At 41.7% G+C, this 27881-nt stretch overlaps 1 protein-coding gene across 1 annotated transcript in view; it reads right to left on the bottom strand.

Moving 5' to 3' along the window:
- Positions 1-19394: 19394 nt before the first annotated feature.
- Positions 19395-27881, bottom strand: part of TLCD2 (TLC domain containing 2) — a 57029-nt gene continuing 48542 nt past the window's right edge. Inside the window, exon 4 of the mRNA XM_073616630.1 lies at positions 19395-20814. Within this exon, the coding sequence (XP_073472731.1) occupies positions 20437-20814 (378 nt within the window). The 3' untranslated portion in view covers positions 19395-20436. The remainder of the gene's footprint in view (positions 20815-27881) is intronic.

Below are 27881 nucleotides of genomic sequence, written 5' to 3'. Positions count from 1 at the left end.
TTGTTTTGGGACCAGTGACATTTATACTGCGATCAGAGCTAAAAATAGCCACTGATTACTGTATAAATGTCACTGACAGGGAAGGGGTTAACACTAGGGGGCGATCAAGGGGTTAAATGTGTTCCCTAGATGTATTCTAACTGTGGGGGAATGTGGCTGATTAGAGGAGGAGAGAGATTGTTGTTCCTATTTAGTAGGAACACATAATCTGTCTCCTCTCCCCTGACAGAACCGGAATTTGTGTGCTTACAAACACAGATCCCGGTTCTCGCTCTGCCACGAGTGATCACGCCCGCTGGGCATGCACATCGGCTGCGGGGACACGCTGCGGGCACACGCATGCCTGCTAGAGCGTCTTAAAGAGCCGATGTACAGCTACGACGGTTTGCGCAGGGGAGGCATCCTGCCGCAATATAACTGCAGCGGCTGGTCGGGAAGGGGTTAAAACAGGAGATTACAACAGGAGTCTTCTGGCCTGTAAATAACATCTGAAATTTCCTGTTAGTAATATTACATTTGTAACTGGGATAATGTATGCTAGCAAGATTGAAGGTTTTGTGCAGTGCACAGTATGCTGCATGTATACAACAATGGAGCAACAGCTCCAGGATGGATACTGCTGCAACAGATGTGAGCAGGTTGCTCTTCTGGAAGCTCACAATAGAGATCTGGAGGAGCATGTTGCAACACTGGGCAGAACTGACAACCTTGAAAGGGGTTCTCTGCTCACTGAGCAGGTGGTTAGTAGGGTTGATGTGGAGGGGTAAGTTAAGATTATCAGGTAGGAAGATGGGTTAATGTAGTCAGAGGGAGTGGTAGGGGCTCACAGAAAAGGAAGGCCAGCCCTGGGTTTGAACACCCTAACAGATTTGCCAAGTTGGGTGAAGAAGTGGGCGGGGGGTGTCAAGCTCAGAGGTGGTAGCTCTAGATGTCACTGCTACCCCTAACAGCATGGAGAGCAGACCATCTAGTAGGGGTGGTGAGGGTAGTGCAGGTAGGCCTAGCCAGTTGGTGGTAATTCTATAATCAGCAGGACTGATAGAATAATTTGTTGCCAGGATCACCTCAACCGAATGGTTTGCTGTCTCCCTGGTGCCAGGGTCCGGCGTGTGGTGGACCAGGTTGATAAATTACTGAGAGGGGCTGGGCACGATACAGCTGTCTTGGTCCATATTGGAACCAATGACAGAATATATGGAAGGTGGAGGCTCCTCAAGAATCAATTTAAAGAACAAGGCTGCAAGTTAAAGGGAAGGACCTTCAAGGTGATATTCTCTGAAATATTGCCTGTGCCATGTGTAATACAGGAAAGACAGAAAGACAGTGGGAGATTAGAGGGCTGAATGCATGACTAAAGACCTAGTGTAAGAAGGAGGGATTTGGGTTTCTAGAGCGATGGGCTGACTTTTCATTGAGGTACAACCTATATGCTAAACATGGTTTGCACTTACATGGAAGGGGTCTGTTGCACTGGGAGAGATGTTTATGTGAAGCATGGAGTATTTAAACCAGAATTGAGGGGGGAGGGTGAATTAGATTTTAATGGAGCAGACAGGTTAGACAGGGGTCAGCCCCTATTGGTGGATGGAAAGGGGAAAGATAAGGGGGGAGCTATGGCAGAGGATAAGGTTCCCATGTTACAAACAACCACTGGAAATGAGACTATTTGTACAACAATAAAAAATTAAAAAATAAGCAAAATATGTGTGCAAAATGTTACAATGGATTAAAGTGTTTGTTCACCATCGCCAGAAGTCTGCCAAGCAAAATAGGTGAATTGGAAGCTTTGGTGCACAAAGAGAACTATTGTTTAATTGGTATTGCTGAATCTTGGCTTCATTGTTTACATTATTGGGCTATTAATATTCCTGGCTATGCTCTCTTTCGGAAAGACAGGGTAAAACAGAGGGGTGGTGGTGTAGTCTCAAAGAGAGTGTGAAAGAGGACCTAGTCGATGGAGAGTGTGGTGAGGCTGAAGTATTATGGGTGGAACTGCACATGGGTGTGCGTACTACAAAAGTAAGTATTGACGTTTGTTATAGACCTCTCAATGTTAATTAGGATGTGGAGACTCAGCTCCTTTTACAGATAGAAAGGGCTGCAAGGGCTGGAACAGTGATAATAATGGGCGATTTTAGCTACACAGAGATTGCCTGGAGAAATGGCACTGCTGGAACAGTTAAAGGGCAAACATTTATAAACCTATTACAAGACAATTTTATGGTACAGTTCATAGAGGCCCAGACTAGGAATGATGCTCTGTTGGATATGGTAATATCCAACCATGCAGAGCTTATTACTAATGTTTATATAAAACAACATTTGTGTAATGTGGCTAATGGCCAAAGTTAAAAAACTATAAAAAATAAGAAAAGAGCTTTTAAAAAAAATATATAAAAATGAAGGAACGCTATCATCGTTTAAATGTTACAAAGAATATAACAATTTGTAAAAAGGAAATCAAGGATGCAAAAGATAGGACAAACCCCCAAAAATTCTTCAAATATATTAATAGTAAAAAGGTCAGGTCTGAGCATGTAGGCCCTTTACAAAATAAGCTGAGTGGGTGACTGGGGACAAAGAAGGCAAATTTAGATCAAACTGTTGAGACCAAGATCTAAAAATAGATCGAACTGTTGAGACCAAGATCTAAAAATATATCCAGGATATAAAAATAGATCAAACTGTTGAGAGCAACATCTAAAAATGAATCGAACTGTTGAGACTAAAATCTAAAAATAGATTAAACTGTTGAGACAAGGATCTAAAAATAGATTGATCTATTTTTAGATCTTGCTCTCAACAGTTTGATCTATTTTTAATTCAATCTTATTTTATTGAGATAGAAAAATTAGAATAGAATAGAATTGTACAGTATACATATATGTCATTCAATATCACTGGTGTCGAACTGTCTCATGGTTTAGGTAGTTTGTGAGCTTTGGTTGATTTGGTGTGGTATATAAGCCTGTATACCTACAGCGTCTAACCTGGATTATTAAGGTTAGGTGAGCACCACTATCTATGCAACGAGCAGTGCCCACTCATTACAAGTAGGCTAGGGCTTTTGTTGCTGTGCTGAGTATCTCTGAGGGGGAAGCTCTGAGTGTGCCACTGTTCCGGTCTGATGAGACTAGAGATTATGATTTAGGTGATCGTGTAACACTAACATTTAAAGGGAAAGGAGAAAAAAGAAAGAGTGGGGATAGAGGGGTCAAGGCAGTAAGGAATGTAGAAATTAAGAGAGAGACAATCCACTCTGGCTACACAGGTGCATCTGTGGAGTCCTCTGAGGCCCATGGAATAAATCCTGTGGAGTAGCGAAACATAGACCATGAGGTCCAAGTCTTGGAGAATTGCTCCTCTTTACCTGTTTCCTGCGACAACATTTGTTCCAATCTATTAATGTGGTCGACTTCAATTGCCCAATCCCCCAGGGAAGGCATGCTCGTCGACTTCCAATGTCTGGGCAGAACCGTTCTAGTAGCCGCCAGAAAGTGACGCAAAACATCTTTTTTGACCAATTTAAGCGGTCCAGGGAGCAAAGATAGCAGAACTACCTCAGGAGAGGGTGTGATTGAGGTCATCATGAGTCTGCAGTACAAGTCGAGGATCTTCTGCCAGAAACTCCGTACAGGGGGGGCATTCCCACCAAATGTGGAGTAAGGTTCCCTTGGATGACAGGCAACACCAGCAAGTATCCGGGAGCGCTGGGTTTATCCAGTGCAAAGTCGAGGGGCATCTGTACCAACGGGTCAACAACTTGAATCCTTTTTCTTGGGCTTTGGAGGCTAAGGATATTTTGTGAGTCAGAATGAAGCTCTTTTGCCAGTTTACAGGTGAAATGGAGTGCCCCAAATCTTCCTGCCAGGCCTGTGTGTATGGGGCGAGGTCACGATTATAAACCATATGTATGAGAGAGTATAGTTGAGAGACCACATGTGTAGGGGGGGCGGTCTGGAGCAGCATGCTCTCCAAGTCTGTTAAATCGGTAAGTATATCAGGCAGGGATGGGAAGGTGCGAATGAAGGATATCACCTGTTACCTCTGCAGCCAATGTGTCGAGGTATAGGAAGATGAGCCGGAGGGGATATCATGAATCAGTGAAGAGTCTGATCGCAGGACTTGGACAAGTCATCTGTGGTCCTCCTTACACCAAGGTCCAAAACTCGCTCCCTGTAGGGCCGGTGGAAAAGCCGGGGTCCCAAACAGTGGAGTCATGGGTCCTTTCAGAGGAGATAGGGTCTTGGAGGAATTCATTCGGGTCCAAAATTTGTATGGTTTGTCGTGTGAGGTTGCTCAGGGGTATCCCTCCTTTCAGGAATTCAGTAGGCATCCACGGTAAGGCGCAGAGATCTATCGAATTGATATGGCTCTCTATTTGTACCCATAATTTGTTGGAGGAATGATGGAACCAGTTAAGTATACGTGCGAGTTCTGCTGCCCTATAGTATATAGAGGCATCTGGAGCTCCAGCTCTGCCACGAATCTTGGGGAGTGAGAGAGTCTCATAGCGTATCCGAGGACAAGCCTCTCCCCAGATAAAAGAGGAGAATAGTTGGCGGAGCTTCTTAAAGAACCAGAAGGATATGGAAATGGGAATTGTCTGAAATAAATAGAAAAACCGAGGGAGGACGTCCGTTTTTAGGACATTCACCCTGCCTAGCCACGATAGGTGTTTCTTTGTGTAATTTGAGAGATCCGTCTTGGTTCTAAGCAGAAGGGGAGCATAGTTCAGAGAGAATAAGTGGGAGCCTTCTGTGGGTATTTGAATTCCGAGGTAACAGATGGAAGTGGAACCCGTTATAAAAGGATACTTAGTGGAGATTTGGCGAAGGCCTCCTGGGACAGTGAGATGTTCAGGATTTCTGACTTAGTATGGTTCACTTTGAAATTGCTCAGCTTCCCAAACCTCATGAATTCCCGCCTTATATGTGGTAAGGATAGATGGGGTTGGGTTACAAACGTTAACAGGTCATCCGGAAAGAGAGCCAGTTTGGAATGAGTAGGGCCTATCGATACACCTGAGATGTTAGGGTTATTGTGCAAGGCAATTGCCAGGTGTTCCATGACCAGGACATAGAGAAGGGGAGATAGAGGACAGCCTTGTCGTGTCCCGTTATGGATGGAAAATGTAGGTGACAATGAACCATTCACCCGAATTCTAGCAGAGGGAGAGGAGTAAAGGGACATAATTCGGGATAGCATTTTGGGGCCCAGAACTATCTGCTTCAGGGACATCTGGAGGAATTGCCAGTCGACCCGGTCAAATGCTTTTTCGGCATCGACCGTCAAAAGGCATAGAGGGACATCATGGGTGCGGACAGAGTCGGTAAGAAGCAGGGTTTTCAGGGTGTTGTCCCTTGCCTCGCGACCACTTACAAAACCCACCTGGTCCAGGTGTATGAGGCGGGGGGAGCAGAGGCTGCAGTCTAGTGGCTAAGATTTTGGCATATATTTTAAAGTCCACTCCAATTAACGATATGGGCCTATAATTAGCGCACATAGTAGGGTCCTTATCTGGTTTTGGAATAATGGCAATGTGGGCTTCGAGTGTTTGTGGAGGAAACACAGAGCCTTCCGATAGAGAGTTGAACACCTTTGCCAAGAAGGGGGTCAGTAGGGGAGCAAATGTTTTGTAAAATTTTGGGGTGAAACAGTCGGGACCCGGGCTTTTACCGGACGGGGTGGCCGCTATCGCTCCTATTACCTCATTCGCTGTAAATACTTGCTCCAGCTCTTCTATATTATCGCCATCAAAATGGATCTATTTTTAGATATGGGTCTCAACAGTCCAATCTATTTTTAGATCCTGGATATATTTTTAGATCCTGGTCTCAACAGTTCGATCTCTTTTTAGATCCTGGATCTATTTTTAGATCTTGGTCTCAATAGTTCGATCTAATTTTAGAATTTGGTCTCAACAGTTCAATCTATTTATGGATCTTGAATAGGAAATCCCTCAGGGGGGTTTTTAGCAGCAAGATGATATTTAAGGCAAGTGACAATGGTTTCTTAAAAAATAGCAGTTCTTTATTTATATCATAGTATCAAAAAGAAGCTATAAGGCATGAATACATGGGAGTTGTAAAAAGCAATTCTGGTCTTGACATAAAAAGCATATCTCGTCAACATGGGAAAACCACACATGAACTCAATTTATATTTAGAAATATAAAACTTGTGTAGGGTTTCACCTGATATCCCTACGTGTTTCGACCTGTATAGGTAAAGGTCTAAGTTATACTGTCTATAAATAAATTATAAATAAATCAATTATTTTTACATGATCATTTTGTACTATTATGGTAGATTTGAATATGTATATTTACCACTTCTTGACAAGAGAACTACATTCCATAATCAGATGAATTGCTGTTCTTCTAAAAACACTTCCAGCCTAGGCGATCCCGATGTGTCCTCACAGTATTCTCCTGTCCTCGACAGAGGCAAGAACCCCCCACCTCCACACAACTTGCAAGGAGTCACCCCTTAATGAGACTAGGGGAAAAGCGGTCACCAGTTCCCGCACCTCTTCGTCCTCTTCTGGGGGTAGGTATTACTCACTCCCCCTTCTTCCCGGCACACGGAGGAAACACTGTTACTCAGCAGTTCCCCTCTTCAAAGCTCTGTGCGGTGCAATATATTTTTTCACCGCTAGATGGAGCCTGTATGTGCCGGTGTTCTGCCGAGAAAGTTCCCCTCGGCGGATAAGGACACCCCTCTACTGCGCAGGCGCAGCGCTTGCGCAGTAGGAGCCGGCGGAAATAGCCGGATAGTTGTAAATCAGCTGTACACTGCGCCTGTAAGAGGGCCCCTCGCGGGCTCGCCACGCTTCGGGCACGGCTTTGCTTCGCTCGCCACTCTTTTATTCTCCCTCTAGGTCCACTTGAACGGTGGGGCTTGAACCTGGACCCAGGGCACAGGCGCCGTGTACAGCTGATTGAAGGTTTTCAGCTTCGAATATTTTCGGCAGCTCCTTAGTCGTTCGTAATGCGCAAGCGCTGCGCCGTACAGGGGGTCCTTATCCGCCGGGGGAACACCGGCATCCTGTGACCATCGCTGGACTTGTCCGCCACCGCGCGTGCGATGACATTGCATTGCGTGCACCCGCTGTGCCTCCCTCGTGTGCGCTACGTTGGATCGTCTCGCTGTTGCCACAGCGATGACGGCAGTTGTCGGGGTTCCAAATACCCTCCGGGATGCCAAGGGAGCCACAACATAGCGGCTGGCACAGCTGCTGGGACATGGGGGGGGGTTAATGGGGAAAGGGGAGGGGATGAGTGCTGTGGCAGCTGATGCCAATTGCCTCATTATAAATTGAATAGATATACCACCCAGCCTCCAGCTGATCCTTCAGAGATCCCTGGATAGCTGTTCAACACATGGACACATTGACAACCTTTTTTTAAAGGTAAGCAGCACAGATGGACCATTTTTATAGATTTTATTTGTTGGTTTTTATAACTCATTTACAAACAGACTAATTAAAACTTTTATGTACTCTTAGTTTTAGAGTTACAGAAGCTGGTGTAAGGCTCTTATGGCTGCAGTACCACACATTACTCACTTTGGAGATTAATTACTTCCTGAATAACTGTTTTTTTACCTAATACATCACTATTGCCTCACTGTTTTTTTCACATATTCAATTATATTTTTTATCATTTCACATGTCCTTCAATAATAATTGATTATTTTATGCACTTCACACAGTGTTTTTTTCTCACTTCAATTCAATTAGTTCCAATTCACTTTGCACTGTCTGTTTTTTATTTTTATTTTTCTGCTCACATAGCTACTTAGGTTGACCTCAGTCATTATTCCATTTTCATCACTTATTTTCACTTCTTTATTGGATACTCACTTCTTAGCACTTCACATCTCACACATTTTTCATCACTCCATTTTGATCCCAACATCATCACACTACTTACATGCCCACACAAACTTATATAATTTTGTTACATTTAATAGGTCCTTTGTGTATGTATATATTATATATATATATATATATATATATATATATATTATATATTATATATTATATATTATATATTTTTAAAAAAAAAAAAAAAACTTTATTTACATATTTTGTTTACCGATTAATCTACCACTACTAATAGCCAATTATGTGGATTTATATGCGCACAACTTGGCGTTAAGCCGATCAACAGATTATGCCTAAATGAAAAGATGATTATTTATTTTTAACATATTTATATATATTATCATTTGACCATATGGGTGTGCGCACATACACTTTTTGGCTAAATAATTATTAAATAACTCAAGCTAATTAGACATGACATTGCCATTCCCAGCACGACTTAGTAGGCCAGAAATGATCTGTCTGTGACACTTCTTGAGTTTACTGTAGTTGAAATAAAATCTTTTTTAATCTTGTGATATAGAAAATTGAGGGTGCCGCTGTGCCGCCCCCCCCCCCCCCCCCCCCCCCGTTCAAGACCCCACTTTTCCCCTAGTCCCATTAAGGGGTGACTCCTTGCAAGTTGTGTGGAGGTGGGGGGTTCTTGCCTCTGTCGAGGACAGGAGAATACTGTGAGGACTCGGGATCGCCTAGGCTGGAAGCATTTTTAGAAGGACAGCAATTCATCTGATTATTGAATGTAGTTCTCTCGTCAAGAAGTGGGTAAATATACATATTCAACTATCATAATAGTACAAAATGATCATGTAAAATAATTGATTTATAGAAAATATAACTCTCTTTTTCACATAGAATAAATTACCCTGAAAAAGACCTTTACCTATACAGGTCGAAATGCATAGGGATATCATGTGAAGCACTACACAATTGATAACATCAATAATAAAAATAGTTGTAAACAATTTTCATTATCGGTTAGTTGGTCAGCTGATTAGTTGGCCTTCCTAAAGAATGCAATGTTTGTTTACATGTCAGTATGAATAGTGTACTGAGCTGTATGTGTTCTGCACTGTGTATACTGACATATATGAACAGTGTAGTGAGCTCTGTGTGTGCTGCGCTGTGTGTACATGTCAGTATACACAATGCAACAGACATACTGATATGTATGAATAGTGTACTGAGCTGTAAATGCCTGAGAACTTGTGAATGTGTGAGGAGCAATTCCTCATGGGACATGTAGTCCTGGGAAGGAGAAGGAAGTGATTAAGAACCCTTTCACACTGAGGCAGTTTTCAGGTGTTTTAGTGCTAGAAATAGCCTCTAAAAAGTGCCTGAAAACTGCCTCGCATTCAGTGCAATAGGTGCTTTAAACACTTAGGCGGTGCGCTTGTGGGACGTTCGAAAAAGTCCTGCAAGCAGCATCTTTGGGGCGGCTTTGGAGCGCTATAAATAGCACTCCCAAAAAGCCCCTGCCTATTGGAATGAATGGGCAGCGCTTTCAAAGCACTTTTAAGAAAGCGCTGCCAAAAACTGGACTTTTTTCCTTTTATTTTATTTTTAAGGGCACGTTGTCACAGGACCTTAAAAAAACGCCCCGCTAGCACCCGAAAAGCGCAGCAAGAAAAAACGACCAATGCTTTAGCGCTGTTTTACCGGGGCTGCAGTGTGAAAGGGGTTTTTAAGTCAATCTAAAGGCAGGTGTTTTGTTTTTTCTACCTTAATGCAATGTATGTATTATGGTAAAAAACCTTCTGTGACCAGCTGCCCTCCAGCCTCCCCTGTATAATCTGATTCTGATGTCAAGCCAGCGCTGTGCCCGGGAGCAGCAGCGCTGCTCTCTCCCCCTCACAGGACTCAGATGCTGTTGATCACAGCCTGCAAGGAGGGAGCGGGGGGGGGCGGGGCCAAGCACAGTGCAGATGAGGATCAAGCCCGCAGAGGTGCCCCCATAGCAAGTGGCTTGCTATGGAGGCACTCTGAAAGCAGGAGTAGCCAGGAGCAACAGCAGGGGACCCCAGAAGGAGGTGGATGGGTGCTACTCTGTGCAAAACTTTTGCACAGGAGCAGGTAAGTATGATATGTTTTTTATTTAAAAAAAAAAAAAAAAGACATTTACAATCGTTTTAAGGGATCTGTGTAGGGAAAATCAGGAGCTGAACCCAGAGAAGCTGAGGGCTAATAGACTGGAGGTAATTTAAGGCATTACAATATTTAAAGTTTACCAGTAATAAGCATTATATATACTAGTGCTTTAATATAAAAAGATTTATCCCCCCCCCCCCCCAATGTAGCTTCATGGCAGACTCCCAGTTAAAATATCCTGTATTGGCGACTTCTGGGCATATATATATATATATATACACATACATACATACACATATATATATATATATACACATACATACATACACACACACACACACACACATACATATATATATATATATATATATACATACATACATACATACATACATACACACATATATATACATACATACATCTATACACACACACACACTATATTACAGACCAGTCCCTGCAAAGCAGTGTATTAGGTCTTTTTTAAATGTTTTTCTTTCTTTCCGTATAGCTGATTATTTATATTTACCACTGCATATAGATACTCAAAAAAAATTCTTTTTTTTTTTTAAACTTTTCCTATTAAATAAAATTGTACACCACACCTTTTTGAGGTTTTTATCCAAATAATGGAAACAATAAAATTGCCCAACTAATTGATTATGAAAATAACCGTTAGTTGCAGCCCTAATTGGGTTTAAGGTGTCTTAAAGTGGAGCTCCACCCAAAACCAGGTACCTGCCTCCTACTTCCCATAAAATCACAGCAATCGTTGTACGATTATCTATGCAATTTTTACTCTCCCCCCGCTGTCTTATGGGAGACACACATGTCCCAGAAGACAGTGGGACCATTCAGAAAGCGCAACGAGACTCGTGCATGTGCAGTAGGAAATAGGCAGTGAAGCCGCAAGTCTGTTTACCTTAGTAAGGATGCCGACGCCTGCACCCGGAGCCGATGAACGGATCGGCTTGGGGTGCCAACGTCGCAGGATTCCATGACAGGCAAGTGTCTCTATAATAAAAGTCAGCAGCTACAGTATTTGTAGCTGCTGACTTAATTTTTTTCCCCCCAGGCTGGAACTCTGCTTTGAGGTGTGAATATAAAGACACAGGTATCTTCCGGACACTCATTGGGACAGAAGAAGTAACTTGGTAAGCTACGAAACATCTTCAACATAACATAATAAATTCAATTGAATTTGGCTAACTACTATTAGCTATTCCATGACCTGGACTAATGAGAACCTTCACAGATATCTTCAGAGAGGAACTGGCAATGTGAGCCCCCATTTGCCTCTCAGAAATGTTTTCTATTTTATACCAACGGAAACCATTATATCAGAAAAAAAAAAACAAAAAAAAACATTTCAGTGTAAGCATTTTATATTTAACAATCATACAATTAAAGTGACTAACATATAACATTGCACAAGAAGAAAAAGCAAATAAAAAAAAAACAGGGCATCTCAATCATATTTAATATGCACAAAATTAAAAAAAGTAACATGATATTCAAATATTTTATAACACATTGCCAAAATTACTTATTAAAATTACAGTACAATTAATATACATTTGATCCATATTTAGAACACTGTTCGCAAACTCATGGAGTTTTTTTTACTTTTTTAAAACAGACAAATAACAATGTAGCTGCCTGCATAGGGTAAATGATGATGACTGGTAGTGAGTCTCCATAGTAAAAGAACAGAGCAAGAATTAAACACTTGTCACTGAAGATTTTAAATTAAATAAAATAAAATAAAAAAAGAAGAAGAGCAAGGGGACTATCTCATCTAGAGCCTGAGCATGCTGTCACATTTATTATAATCCTATAGTGCAAAAGCAAGGGGAAAAAAAAGTATGTAAAATGTGATTTTCCAGAGATTTCTTTTTTTTTTGTGGTAACAATATTTAAAATTATTATATTAAAAATGTACAATGTGTAAATACCTGAGTGGCAATTATATCCTGAATTTTCTGTAATATCTATCAGGAGTAAAAACCCTGACAAAGGGTTCTCAGTGTTCTGAAAGCTTGCGCAGTCACATTTTCAGAAGACAATTAAGGGCCTCCCAAATGAAGTGTCAAACTAAAGGCTCCAAGTTATATATTTTTGAAAACACTTTTACATTTTTTTGACATCCATAAGATATGGATCATTACAGGTTTGCAAAAACAATGCACAGAATAAGGCATCAGCCTTCAAAATATGCATTTGTTAAAGAATATTGAGAGCCGAAATGGTTTTATTATTTTAGATAATGGAAGATTTAACTTTTCCTGTTTGGTGGCCACTCCAGATTGACCCTCACTTCCTCTCCCTGTGACTTTGGTGACCAGGAGAAATGTTTTATCAAAGTATAAGAAAAGGCAAAACTGGAAAGATGTTTTATCAAAGTATAAGAAAAGGCAAAACCTCTTTCAGGTTTTGCCTTTTCTTATACTTTGATAAAACATCTTTCAGGCTTCATTAATAACAAACAAACCCCTTTTCAGACTCCTTAAAGTGGGGTTCCACCCAAAAAAACAAAAAAACAAACATACCTGAAAAATTCTAAAAACAAAAAAAAAAAAAAAAAAAAAAACATTTGGATATATATATATATATTTTTTTACTTCCCTCTAAATGCCTGTTGCTAGATGGTCCCTCGTAGACTGCCTCTTCCTTTGCCTGGGCTGGTGACATCACTTCCCCCTCGGCACAGGAAGGGCTCCGCTCTGTTCCCTCCCTCCTGTCAATCATCTGGGACCCATTACAGGTCCCAGGTGATTGAGCGGCCAATCACGGCGCGCGGTACCGCTCACGCATGCGCAGTGGGTGCCAGGCTGTGAAGCCACAGCCCGGCGCCCAGTTGAAATGCTGGCGCCGACGAGTGGGGGGGGGGCGCACGAGCGGGGCTTCGATCCCCCGCATCGCTGGACCCAGGAACAGGTAAGTGTCCAATTAAAAGTCAGCAGCTGCAGTATTTGTAGCTGCTGACTTTTAATTTTTTTTTAATGGACCCCCTGGGTGGAACCCCACTAAGTTTCACCACACACCTACACTGCTCTTCTCATTGCCAATGGCAGGACCCATTCCCACTATTTGTCAACAGAGGGCACTCTCACACCTACTTTTATGCTAGCTCGACAATGCTACATGTGTGGCAGAATCTGAGTCTCTCATTGACACTGGGGCCTTTTATTAGGTAGAATTTTTTTTTTATGCATTGCACTGCCGTTGCTAAAGAAATGAAGTTCTGATGTGTGCACTTATAGCAGTGCTGAAAGCGGCAAGGAGTGCTACAGCATAATTTGAAATGTCTGTGTGCACCTACCCTAAGAAATTTCTCCAAATTGTATTGTTCTTAAGCTTAGTGTTCATGATGTCCACAAAAGATGGATTCTAGTGGAGTCAATGTATGTTCCCCATCGGAGGCTCTGAAATCCTGAGAAGCAAGCTGTTATTTGTACAAGTCCTGAAATATGCAAAGCATATACAGTGGGGAAAATTATTATTTATTCCCCTGCAGATTCTGTAAGTTTGCCCCCTTACAAAGAAATGAAGGGTAAGACTTTTACTGTAGTTGGTTACCAGGTTTGCACCCACCTCAGGAGGGATTTTGGTCCATTCTTTTTTACAGATCTTCTCTAAATTCTTTAGAGGTTTCTTGGCTTTCACTTGGCAACTCTAAGCTTCAGCTCCCTCCATAAATTTTCTATAGGATTAAGGTCTAGAGACTGGCTAGACCAATCCATGACCTTAATGTGCTTCTTCTTGATCCACTCCTTTGTTGCCTTAGGTCATTGTCATGCTGAAAGACCCATCCATGACACATCTTCAGTGTTCTGGCTGAGGGAAGAAGGTTCTCATCCAAGATTTTACAATACATGGCCCCATTCATTGGCCCCTCAATGCAGCAAAGTTGGTCTGTACCTTTAGCAGAGAAACAGACCCAAAGCATAATGTTTCCACCTCCGTGCTTGACTGTAGGGATGGTGTTCTTAGGGTCATAGTCAGCATTTTTCTTCCTCCAAACACGGCGAATCCCCCTCCTCAGGAAGGCACATGTACAGTCATGCCAATGAACATCTAAATGATTCAGAGAAGGATTTGGAGAAAGTGCTGTAGTCAGATGAGACCAAAATTAAGCTCTTTGGCATTAACTTGCCGTGTTTGGAGGAGGAAAAATGCTGGACTATGACTCTAAGAACACCATCCTTACAGTCAAGCATGGAAACATGATGCTTTGGGGCTTTTTCTCTGCTAAAAAGGTACAGGCTGACTTTGCTGCATTGAGAGACCAATAGATGGGGCCATGTATTGTAAAATCTTGGAAGAGAACCTTCTTCCCTCAGCCTGAACACTGAATATGGGTCGTTGATGGGTCTTGCAGCATGACAATGACTCAAAACATACTGCCAAGGCAACAAGGATGGAGTGGTCTAGTCAGTCTCCAGACTTTTATCCTATAGAAAATTTAGGGAGGGAGCTGAAACTTCGAGTTGCCAATCGACAGCCAAGAAACCTTATGGATTTAGAGAAGATCTGTAAAGAAGAGTGGACCAAAATTCCTCCTGAAACGTGTCCAAACCTGGTCACCAACTACAATTAACATCTTACCTCTGTGCTTGCCAACAAGGGTTTCTCCACCAAGTACTAAGTCATGTTTTGCTTAGGGATCAAATACTTATTTTACTCACTGAACTGCAACTTAACTTATAGCATTTGTTTTAGGTGCTTTTTTTCTGGATTTTTGGTTGATATTCGGTCTCTATCATTTAAAATACACCTATGATAAAAATTATAGAACCTTAATTTGTAAATGGGCAAACTTACAAAATCTGCAGGGGATCAAATAATTAATTATTTTCCCCACTGTAGCTCTTCATTTAGAAAACATAAGGCTAAGTGGAATTTTTTGTTGTTGCAAGTTTTGTGCATTTATTTTTGGCACTTAATCATACAAATAAATTAAATATACAGAAATGAAATGTAATGTAAAAGGTTGAACTAAGTAGCAATTCTGTACTGGAGAGTTAACTAATTTGCTCTGGGTGTATTACTGACTTGTCAGTCTTGTGGTTCCCATACATTTCCTGTATACTTTTTTTCTTTTTTTACACTGTACATCATAATGCAGGCTAAAATATAGTGCTAGTAATGGACAGAGTGCTTATCAGAAGTAAACAGTGCACACCTAGATGGCCTACTAATAAATAGTAAAAGCTGGGAGTTGCTTAGATACATACTGTTGCTATGTGACAACAGTGAATTGTAGCAGAGCTTTGACATCAAAGCATTTACCAGAAAACAAAAACAAGTGCAAGTAACACAAATCATTGGAGCATTTGTATCCCTGTAAGCACTTCATTTGTATTTTTGTACGCACTTTATTTGGGAATGGTTTAGGCCCCTTTCGTGATGCGGTCCGCTAAAAACAGAAGGATGGGGATATATTCACCATTTGTCCAGCGGACTGGTTGAAAACAGACAGGAAGTCCTGTCCGTTTCTATCCGACCACCCCATAGAGAACAGCGGGCTGTGTCCATGTCCGCTGTGCATAGTGGAGCACAGTTAAGCGCTGTGGTAGTTCATGGAGTCTTCCTGTCAGCGTGAAACTGCTTGTCTGTACAATGTACGGGCAAGACAGCGCACACTAATGCCCCGTACACACGGTCGGACTTTGTTCGGACATTCCGACAACAAAATCCTAGGATTTTTTCCGACGGATGTTGGCTCAAACTTGTCTTGCATACACATGGTCACACAAAGTTGTCGGAAAATCCGATCGTTCTAAACGCGGTGACGTAAAACACGTACGTCGGGACTATAAACGGGGCAGTGGCCAATAGCTTTCATCTCTTTATTTATTCTGAGCATGCGTGGCACTTTGTCTGTCGGATTTGTGTACACACGATCGGAATTTCCGACAACGGATTTTGTTGTCGGAAAATTTTATATCCTGCTCTCAAACTTTGTGTGTCGGAAAATCCGATGGAAAATGTGTGATGGAGCCTACACACGGTCAAAATTTCCGAAAACAAGGTCCTATCACACATTTTCCGTCGGAAAATCCGACCGTGTGTATGGGGCATAACAGTCTGCAGGAGACTGCTAGTGCAATGCTTTACACACTCAAAAATAAAATAAAAATATATATTAGTAAAAGCATATTTTTTAACCTGCAAGAAAATGTGCATTCATTTTAATATATATATATATATATATATATATATATATATATATATATATATATATATATATATTTTTTTTTTTTCTTTTACAGGTGAACTTCTCCATTAACACACTAAATATTACTACCTGCAGGGATTTGAAAAAGTTATTTAAATTTAGGGAATTAAAATGAGCATTTTTATAGAAATACATATAGAGGCATATGTATAGCAGTTAATCTGACATTTACCAAACATTCACTGCAGGCAAATCTCCCTGGTGCCAGTCTTAAATGGAAGTGAATGATTCACCTCTATTGAATGTGTAATGTAAGTCACATTCACTACTTTGTAAATATACCCCAAGTAGATGCTAGTATTTAATAACCAATTTCTTCCACTGGTAATATCGGTGTGTTCCCAGGTTATCTACTACAGCTATTATGAAGACCCTCCTACTAGATATTAGCTTATTTTATACTATGCAGAATTCAACAGAAGAGTAGGAATAGCCTTGTAACTGTAGGGGTAAGAGTCCAAGGTAGGCTAGATCAAAGCCAGGAGTTATGGAGGGGAGATCTAAATTAACAATTTAACTGTATAAAGTGGGCCCTACACCATTTTGATGGATAACTGCTTTTTATTTTAACTGTTATATACATCTTTTTGCACTTATTTTGTGGAGCAAGTCACCATTTCTATTGCTCCATTCGGACATATCAGATTTTAAGCAAAGACCTTCACAAATCTTTTGGTTGCCTTCTAGAGGATCAGCCGCTATCAAATTCAGTTCTTTCACAGAAAACACATCCTCTGTACCACTCAGCAGTATTAAGTTATGCGAGCCATTCAGAGAAGCAAAAAACATTTAAGCTCCATTCTCACAGGCCACCAGGTGGCATTAAAAACAGGTGATTGGTCTGTGTTTTTATCTCCAACCTACAAGCAGACATGGTGCCCCTCAGAGCAGTACACACTGCCGCAGCTGCTATGCTTTGCAATTTAACCACTTCAGCCCTGGAAGGATTTTCTCCCTTCCTGACCAGGTTATTTTTTGCGATACGGCACTGCATCGCTTTAACTGACAATTGCGCGGTCATGCGATGCTGTACCCAAACAAAATTGATGTCCTTTTTTTCCCACAAATAGAGCTTTCTTTTGGTGGTATTTGATCACCTCTGCGGTTTCTATTTTTTGCGCTATAAACAAAAAAAGAGCAACAATTTTGAAAAAAAAACAAACAATTATTTTTTAGTATTTGCTATAATAAATATCCCCACATTTTTTTGTTTAAAACATAATTTTTTCCATCAGTTTAGGACAATAAATATTCTTCTATATAAAAAAAAAAAAAAAAAACAAAAAAAACAAAAAACGCAATAAGCGTATCTTGATTGGTTTGCGCAAAAGTTATAGCATCTACAAAATAGGGGATAGATTTATGGCATTTTATTTTTTTATTATTTTACTAGCAATGGCGGCGATCAGTGATTTTTATCGGGATTGCGGCGGACAGATCGGACACTTTTTTGGGACCATTGACATTTATACAGCGATCAGAGCTAAAAATAGCCACTGAGTGATTACTGTATAAATGTCACTGGCAGGGAAGGGGTTAACACTAGGGTGCGATCAAGGGGTTAAATGTGTTCCCTCAGTGTGTGTTCTAACTGTGGGATGATGGGAGTGACTGGGAGGAGGAGGCATATCGCTGTTCCTAACTAATAGGAACATCCGACCTGTCTCTCCTCTCCTGACAGAACCGGGATTTGTGCGTTTACACACACAGATCCCCATTCTGTCTCTCATACCCGCCAGCTACGTGCATTGGGTCCCCCGCCGTGCAGCGGGCGCGTGCCTGCTAAGGCTCTTAAAGGAGCCAATGTACCTGTACGTCATTATGCGCAGGGCTGCCAACGTATATGTACGTGAGCTGGTCGGGAAGTGGTTAAGCAATACATGCAGAGTTCGACGGGTGGCACCCGCGGTCTAACTCTTCCATGTAAGTGTAGCAGAGAGACATCCAGGCTATTACTTCAGTTCCAAAATCTGATCACATATGAGAGCAATTGTTAGAAGTCTAGAGAGGAAGAAAGAAGACTAGAAATGAGATGACGGTCTGATTTTTTTTCTTTCCACTGGAATAAACATTTCAGTAAAATGCAAAGCACCAGAGATTATTATTATTATACAGGATTTATATAGCGCCGACAGTTTACGCAGCGCTTTACAACATTCGCTTCCTCAGGACCTCTGAGAAGAGCTTGTGAGGTAGTGTTGTGAGGAAAGTAGCATACCGTTGGCATGTAGAAAAATTGCTAGTTTCATACCCTCTCAGCTGGCCAGTTAACAAGAGGAAGCTAAAATTCCTAGCACCATAACAAAGAGGTAGGATCTAAGTCAACTTTTCTGAAATCTGCATAAGTGCTTCATATGGTAAACCTATATGTAAAAGATGTGTGTTTAACAGTAGCCATATACCCTGGAATACAACGCTACAAAAAAAATAAATAAAAAACAATCAATGCATAGCAGCCTTACCTGCCTTCGTACTGAACATCCTAGAAGAAAATGTAATATATTGTTTCAGTTCTTGACATCACTAAGCAATCTAAATCTGTACAAAAGGGATTCCCACTTTCACTAAAAAGGTAACATTTCAGACCTCTTTCTGTGCAGTAAACAGGAGCAAAGGGGTCCAGCCCTCATTAGTGCCTCATAAGCAATAGCCATCCTTTTAAAAGCCATTTTTTTTTTATGGTAGCGCTCATGGAATATCATTATATTTGATGATCTGCAGTACCAGTTTTGTCCTGCAAACAAAATCTAGAATTGATAGACCTCCGTGTGAGGGGGTGGGACTGTTCATTTTACTCCACAAAAAAAGGCAGGAGTCCACTGTATTTGAAAGTCATAAACCCTTTAGTGTCAAATTTTTTCTAAACATTTATTCACAGGAGAGGCAGCCATTTTGTTTATGTACTTTCTATATCTATTCATTAGGATGCAATCTTGTCAACTAATTAAAGTGGATGTAAACCCTTTTTTTTTTTTTTTTTTTTTTTTAAATAAGGCTTGGACAGTATAGGATTTCAGGTCATCTGTGCCTAGTCTTGCCACGAAGAGTTAATCCAGCTCTGAGCAGTCCTCTTATATTTTTTCAGAAAGATAAAAAACTGACACACAGAGAAATAGGAGTCAGTAACCCCAACCCCCCCCCCTGTGAGTGACAGGTGACTTACATATGCACAAGCCTGAGAGAGGCATTCTGTGTACTTCAGATCCCCTCCTCCTTTCTTCTCCAGTTCTCCCAGGATTGGCTGCTTCACACCTCAGCATGATTGGGCATGCTGAGGTCATGTAGTGATTTTTCTGGGTTTTGACTGGATGTTAGTGATCATAGCAGAAGTTCAGTGTAAGAAATACACAGGAAAAAAATGCATGTTGACAAGGGGAGTGTAGAGGTGGGCGGGGAGTCTACTGACATCACAACTCCACCCACTGAGCTCCGGACAACAGACCCACCCACAGAATCTCCAGGTCTCGGTTCTCATAACAGACAGAGGGGAGACATTTGACAGGTAAAAATACATGCAGGAGGCATGTCTATCGTTATAGATAACCACTATGGCAGTAGTTTAGAAAGGATGAGAGTGGGTTTACATCCACTTTAAGTCCACAAAATTGATGCCTGTAGTATAGATAAAAAAAGGACCTACAACGTGTGTGTGTGTGTGTGTGTGTGTGTGTGTGTGTGTGTGTGTGTGTGTGTGTCTATATGCAAATTATTTCATTTTACAGAGCAATAAAAAGCACATGCTGCAGGGGATCTGTCCTTACTTCCACAGCAGAGTATCATTACCATCACAAGCATTTAAATATGTATTACTAAAAGGATTTGGCTGGTCATATTTCCCATCCACAAAATTAAATTTTCATAAGCCTTGAACAAATGAGGAAGACGGATGAGGTCATTGTTGTTACATTATTAGCATTACTGCCAAAAAAATACTGGTGGCTGAGCAATTTTGCATAAAAGCATTGGGAGCATTATAAATACAGATTCTGGAACACAACTTTCAAAGGCCCCAATAAGTGCTTAACTACAAAATGAATAACAATTTAACTGGAGAGCTTTTCTCAGGGGCTAGAGTGCAGTGGAGTTGTATGAATACTGGAGGAAACTCCAGTACTGAAAATATGTATGCTTCCATCACAAGAAGTGTCATCTTGCAGGAGGTTGAATTGGTCAAAAAGCCCCCCTGAAGTTTGATAATTAGGCTTAAACAGATAAAATTATTATTTATCCTTATCACTTGGCAAGTCACGGGTTGACTTCAGGAAATCACTTCGAAGGAGTCGGTAGAAAAGTACAATGTTCATCAGAGTCATGATGGCCATTCCAACACTACCAATAGTATAGATGAGAAGTGGAATGTTCTCTCGGTTTAGAACCAACCACCTCGTCATCCACGCCAGAGTGATGATTCTAAAGATGACATATGTGCCCAGGTTCAGTAAACTGTTAAGCCGGTAGAGAGTGGTTTTCAGCTGGTTGGCCATGAGAAGGATCTGTCTCAGATGCAGAAAAATGGAGTTAATTTCCACTAGCAAGGCCACCACAGAAAAACCTACATAGCGATGTAGGAGTAAGGATATCCCAAAACAAATGATAACCTAGAAGAGAGTAAAAGAAGATTTAATGAGCAAACCAATCATGAAAACACACATGCATTGCAACTACACATTTTTCCACAGACAAGGCAAAAAAAAAAAAAAAAAAAAAAAAAACCATCCCCTTGCCTCAGTAAACCCTAAAATAACCCATATTCATAATATTACCCTTCAAGAAGGTTTAGCTGTGTAACTTTCTATTTTTTTGTACAAAATAATTCTCAGGCTGTGGACAACAGCCCAGCAAATATGTGAGACAAACATGGAATCTGCCTCAGAAAACAGCAGTCAACATTTTGATATAAAACGGGCTGCAATTATTCTCCAGTGCAGGTGCTGTTTTGAATTCCCTGCTTCAGATCTTACACAAAATTAATTTCAGCCTGCTGCAGCAACTTTTTTTTTCTCCATAAAATATAGATCTGGATGGGGTATTTATACTTGGACATAGGCTTTTCTGTTTGACAAGTTTATATGCAGTTACACATTAAAATGGTACTAAAGGCAAAAATCAAAATGACCTGATGCAGTCTTTTTACCCAATGATCCTGCTGTTAATTTTTTAACTTCCTTTGAGCGCTGGTTCACATTGGTGCGATTTGACATGGCAAATCAGCAGCAATGGCACTGTCCTAATCGGTGCGACGCTGCATTTGCGGCGCCACACCGATTTCAAAAAGTAGTTTCTGTACTACTTTTTGCGGTTTCGGGCTGCGATCTACATTGACATCTGTGCAGAAACCTGCACAGATGTCTCTGAAATCGTGGCCGAAATCGGGACTGACATGCCGGAGTGAAATCGTGCGAGTTCAGCTGAACTCGCACGGCTTAATTCCTGCAGCTCAGTGTGAACCTAGGTTTACAGATCAAGATGTGCATCAAAAGTGGAGGTCAGAGGGTTTGAACAAACCATGTAACACGGACAGGCGTGCTTACAATGGTCAGTTTTTATTCATTTAGGGCCGGTTCACTCTAGTGCGATGCTAGACACGGCATGTGACTCGCAATGCGATGTCTCTGCGATGCAAATTCAGCCATACAAACTGTAATGGCTGAATTTGCATCGCATTTGGACCAGAACCCTTTTTTGTCCGCACTGGAATCGGATCGCATAGGTGTTCACACCCATGTGATCTGATTCTGCAATTCGTGCTGCGTTTTGCAAACTGATTGCGGTGTCGTTAACATACACTCCGCAATCAGTTCACATGACCAGGTTGCAATTTAGATGCGGTGCAGATTTGCAGCAAATTCGCACCATATCTAGTGTAGACCTGCCCATAGTTAAAAATGTTTTCCGAAAAGAAAGCTAGAGTTAGGCTTAATTTGTTAGTCACTACCATATGCAGATAGTGCGACTCCAGTGCTCCTCCATAGAGGAGCCAAACTATGACAGGAAGTGTGTTGTTGGCTGGATCACCAGGTGAAAACAAGAAAAAAGACTTAGGCCTCATGCACAAGAGACTCTGGTGCAAACTCTGCTGAACACGTTTTTAAAAGCTGAAACTGGCGTTTAAAATGCCCGTTTTGCCGCGTTTGCATGCCACGTTTTACCGTGTTTGCGACTAGAAGCATCTGCAGAGCAGAGAATGACATTTTGCGACCCAACTTTGGGGCCCCATATCTCGGGGCCACTTGGTGCTAGGAACCAAATTTGGTTTGCAAACACAGTGGACCTAGCACTAAAACATATCCAATTTTGGGGTTCCTAGCACCAAGTGGCCCCGAGATATGGGGCCCCAAAGTTAGGTCGGAAAATGTCATTCTCTGCTGCAGAAAAGTGCTTGACATTTTGCGACCCGATTTGGGGCCCCATATCTCGGGGCCACTTGGTGCTAGGAACCCTAAATTTGGTATGCTAACACAGTTGGACTAGCACTATAACATATCTAAATTTGGGGTTCCTAGCACCAAGTGGCTTCGAGATATGGGACCCCAAAATTAGGTCGGAAAATGTCAAGCACTTTTCTGCAGCAGAGAATGACATTTTCCGACCTGATTTTGGGGCCCCATATCTCGGGGCCACTTGGTGTTAGGAAACCCCAAATCGGATATGTTGTAGTGCTAGGTCCACTGTGTTAGCACTCTAAAATTTGGGGTTCCTAGCATCAAGTGACCCCGAGATATGGGGCCCCAAAGTCGGGTTGTAAAAACACTTATAAACGCAAACGCGGCTAAACGCGGTACCGCCGTTTAGCCGCGCTTGGCGTCTGAAACGTGGAAAACGTTTGCATCTGAACCCATTTTTTTGCTTCTGGAAAAACGAGGTTAAACACAACTGTCTAAAAACGCCAACAAACGAGACTGTGTAGACTGTGTACATGGACACATAGGATAACATTGAATGGGTTCGGGGCAGTTGAAAAAAGTGTCCAACTGCCTCTGAACATGAGTTTAACAGTGTCTCGTGTGCATGAGGCCTTAAAGCAGAGTTCCACACAAAAATGGAACTTTCGCTTTTCGGAACCCTCCCCCCCTCCAGTGTCACATTTGGCACCTTTCAGGGGGGTGCAGATACCTGTCTAAGACAGGTATTTGCACCCACTTCCGGCATAGACTCCTATGGGAGTCTACGCCTCTTCCCGTCCCCACCGCACTGTCTCCTGGGAAACACACAGCTCCCAGGAGAGAGCGGGGACCACTTGGGACGCACAGCGCGACTCGCGCATGCGCAGTAGGGAACCTGGAAGTGAAGCCGCAACGCTTCACTTCCTGATCCCCTCACCTAGGATGGCGGCGGCAGCTGCCGAGAACCGAGCGGGTTCTCGGCGTCGCCTGCCGACATCGCTGGACCCTGGGACAGGTAAGTGGCCATGTATTAAAAGTCAGCAGCTGCAGTATTTGTAGCTGCTGGCTTTTAATATATTTTTTTTTTTTTGCCGGTGTGGGTGGACCCCCGCTTTAAATAGATGAGAAACACGGCCTATTCCCAAAACAAACAAGCGCTTTTGAAGAAATGAAATAGATTGTATCAATCAGCCAAAATAATGGCAACAGCTGCTGCCTAAAACCGACTCTTTTTTGAAAAAAAGAGAATCAAAATTCAATTAGAACAAAAAAAGTCCGATAGACTTGGGCAGCGGTTATACATATGATTATTCACATAACATGAGCAATCTATTCAATATATGTCCATTCTATGTAGTCCGTACAAAAATATACATATAAAAAAAAAAAAAAAAAAAAGGAGTTTGTCATCAATTGCTGCAGAGAAAAAGCCAGTCCTTTAAAATCACTTAAGATGAAATCACTTAAGATGAAATCACTTAAGATGAAGTATTTCTGTCACCGAAAGAATGCACCTTCACACGTGCACAGAGAGAAGAGAGGGGGGTGTGCAAAGGGACCCCCTCTTGAAAAAACTCTTACCAGATAAGAGCTCAATCTTTGGATGTATATCTCAAAGTAGTGGAACGTCTCTACAGGTGTCTTCTTTCCCTGTTCAATCCGTGACAGCCCCTCTGATCTCTCAGTTAATCAAGTGAAGAAAAGAGGGATCGGACATAGCATAATCTCGTTTTAAACAACCTTTAATACCATTAAAAAACAAACCCCCCCTTCATGATGTACACTTACAAGAAATCCCATATCTTACAGCAATGTTCACAAAATGACATCAGTTAACATCAGGCATCGTACAGCGTCTCCTACTGCTCTCGGCGTGTGTAACCTGCAGGGTCTGTGCTGTGTTCCTGGGCTTACTGACATGACTACGTTTGTCGTATGGCTCCACCCTGACACGTTTCGGCATTCACGACATCATCTGAGGGTCAGATGATGTTGTGAATGATATCTAATGTTTTTTTTTTTTTTTCCTCGTGATAATACTACTATAACTGGAAGCGAGTGAATGTAAGTCCAGGGTGAGGCAGAGAATCTGATGTCAAGTCTTCTGTTGCCAAGTTGCGGATAACAAACACTGAAATGGCGGCAACTGGTGTGCTATCATGTTTAAAGCGGAGTTCCATCCAAAAATGGAACTTCTGCTTTAAGTGATGGTGACCCCCTGACATGCCACATTTGGCATGTCATTTTTTTTTGGGGGGGGGGGGGGGGGGGAGCGGATACCCTCTTTTTAGATGCCGGAAGTTCACCTCTCCCCCCTCTCCCAGAAGATTGCCCAGACATTCACAACGCAGTTTGCGCATGCACAGTGTGTGCTCAGCTGTGAAGCCACAGCCGGGCGCCCACAGTTACAATGCCGGCACCGCAGAGAGGAGCTGGGCTTCGTTCGCTCACATCACTGGACCATGGGACAGGAGAGTCTCCGATTATTAAAAGTCAGCAGCTACACTTTTTGTACCCCACAATAGGGATAAAACTTTTTTGCAGAAGGGGTTTTAACAAGACTCGTGGCCACTCATTCAAATTAAAAGAAAAGAGGTTTAACCTTTAACTACGTAAGTGTCTTTGCAGTGACTTTTTTTTAACTTTTTTCAGCTTTTTTCAGCGTTTTTGCAATAGCGTTTTATTTGTTTTGCTTTTTTTTCCGCTTTTGGCTTTTTTCTATTGCAATTGTTTTTTTGAAGTGAACAAGCAAAGGAAAAGTAATAGAACAAAAGAAAGGGAAAGGGAAAGAACACATTGAAATAAAATGGAATGAAAAGTGAAAGTAAATGAAGGCGAAAGAGCTGAAAAAGTTGAATCAAGTGAGCTAAGAAAAACAATAAAAACAGGGGGGGGGGGGACAGGGGAGAAGAGAAGGAGAAGGTGAAAGAGAGACAAGCCAACGGAAGAGTTGTCTCCCAGCCCCCACCTGCTTGCTGCTGCAGTATCTCCCTTTCTTGGGATTTTTTTTTTTTGCAAATGGTACTAACTATAGGCTTGATAGTACAAAACTATAGAATAAGAAGAAATTTCATAGTAACAAAAATGTGGAACATATAAGCTCATACTGGAACTATACTGCTGAATATATAAATCATCTTGCTGAATACTTGAATTAGATTGCATTATATCGCTAAAACATTTGAATTATTTTGCTGAGCACCTGGGCCCTCATGCACACGGGCTGTTGGAAAAGCGCTGTGAAGACGCCGGTGTCTTTGCAGTGACTTTTTTTCAGCTTTTTGCAGCGTTTTTGTAATAGTGTTTTTGAGCTTTTTTTTTTTTTTTTCTCTTCAATGGATCAAAAACGCTGGAGGACGTTGGAGAATGATGTTTTTGGGCGTTTTTTAAAGTTTTTTAGCGTTGGAGCGTTTTTGCAGCTGAAAAACGTCTCTCAGAACCCATTGGGCCTGGGGTTTTTTTTTTTTTTTGCAGCTTAGGAACGCCTATGCCACTTGCAGCTCAGAGACGCCTAGGGGGGCATGAAGCCATAGACTAACATAGACAGGCCTTTTTGAGCTGCAGAAAGGGCTCAGAAAAGCAGCTGTAGAGATGTCCGTGTGCATGGGGACTTAATACCATGGTCTAAACAATTGAACAGCACCAAGGAATGCTTAATGTACTTAAGGTAGTAACATAACTTCTGGGAAACGGAGACTACTCATATCTCATTAATTATCTCTATTATTGGATTGTGAGGAGGATGGTGGGTATGAGAACGGAACAAAAGAAATATTAGTAAAAATAAGTCAATTTAAGAAGGCTGGGAGATTTTTTCATTATTAAGAGACCCCAACCAAGGGGTATTCTGGAAGGCAGCTTCGAAGATCTTATAAATCCAGCCATAGAAACAAACATGAAGGGGAAAACAACAAGAAGTGCGGGAGAAATACTGAAATCACCTAGGACCAGCCTAGGCCCAAGTCCAGGCCCTATGAACAGGTATATACAGCAAGGAATCGGAGAAGGAGAGAAACAAGTGGGTTCAAAGGGCAGACAAATAGATACAAAAGAGAAGGACAACAAGGATAAAAAAGGCCAGTATAAAGTACAAACAGAAACCAGCCACCTCTCAGAACCCAGAATGGAGCCAGAAATGGGAGAGGAAGACAGAGGAAAGGAGGAAGGACAACAAGGGCCACAGTTGCCAACAAAACAGGATATGGAAAAAATGTTCGCGGCACTAGAGAATTCCCTAAAAGCAGAGATATCAACACTCCATAAAGACATGGGATATATGTTAAACAGAGTGGAAGAAGTAGAGATCAAAGTAGACCTACATCAAAAAAACATAAAGGAACTGGAAGAGGAAATAAAGAAACTAAAACGGGAACAACAGGAACAATCATATAAAATAGAAGAGCAAGAAAATAGAGATAAAAAGAAAAACTTGAGAATACGCGGGTTACCGGAAACAGAACAAGCAGAAAACCTAATAGAAAAAATGAACAATCTCTTCAACCAAATCTTGGGAAAGGATGCAACCAACATAATAGGAATAGAAAGTGTCTTTCGAGTAAAAAAACCTCAAAGGTTCTCAAGGGAAACACCTAGTGATGTAATAGTACGCTTCGAAAAATGGGAAGAAAAAAAACAGATCTGGATAAACCTAAAGAGGAAAACACAAATAGAGTTTGCGGAAGGTAAATTACAAATATTTCAAGATTTGTCTCAAGAAACGTTGAAAAGACGACGGACATTAAAACCACTATTAGGAATCCTCCGGGAGCAAGAAATTCAATACAACTGGGGTTTTCCAGCATGTCTAATAGCAAGGAAAAACGGAATAAGTGCGAGGCTAAGATATGTGGAGGAGATTCCGGACTTTTGCAACAAACTAGAAATCCCCTCCCCAGAACTGGAAAAATATGCAAATAGACAGGAGCGAATAACGGCAGGAGATGACCTGCAATGGCAATTAAATTCAAGGAACAGACATCAAGATGTGGAATCTCTAGGAAATTAATAACTGAGAAAATACCACACATTAGTGCAAGGGGGGGGCTGGGGTTGATGGGATGGGAAAAAAGGAAAGTGAAAGGATTGGTAAAACACAACAAAAATGCAGGGAGAGGAAGACAGGGACTCACGGAGTGGACAGGGGGTCGCCCTATTAGTGCTTAGGCGAGGGGGGAATAGTGTGTCTCACAGAGCTCCGCCTCACAATAAATAGAGCAGAGGGGGCAGGGTGTGCCCCACAAAACAAAGTAAAATGCTCTCAGCTCTAGAGAATATGGGGGTAA

Source organism: Aquarana catesbeiana, linkage group LG02 (genome assembly GCF_042186555.1).
Source record: "Aquarana catesbeiana isolate 2022-GZ linkage group LG02, ASM4218655v1, whole genome shotgun sequence".
Taxonomy (NCBI): domain Eukaryota; kingdom Metazoa; phylum Chordata; class Amphibia; order Anura; family Ranidae; genus Aquarana; species Aquarana catesbeiana.
This window is presented reverse-complemented; position numbering and strand designations above follow the sequence as displayed.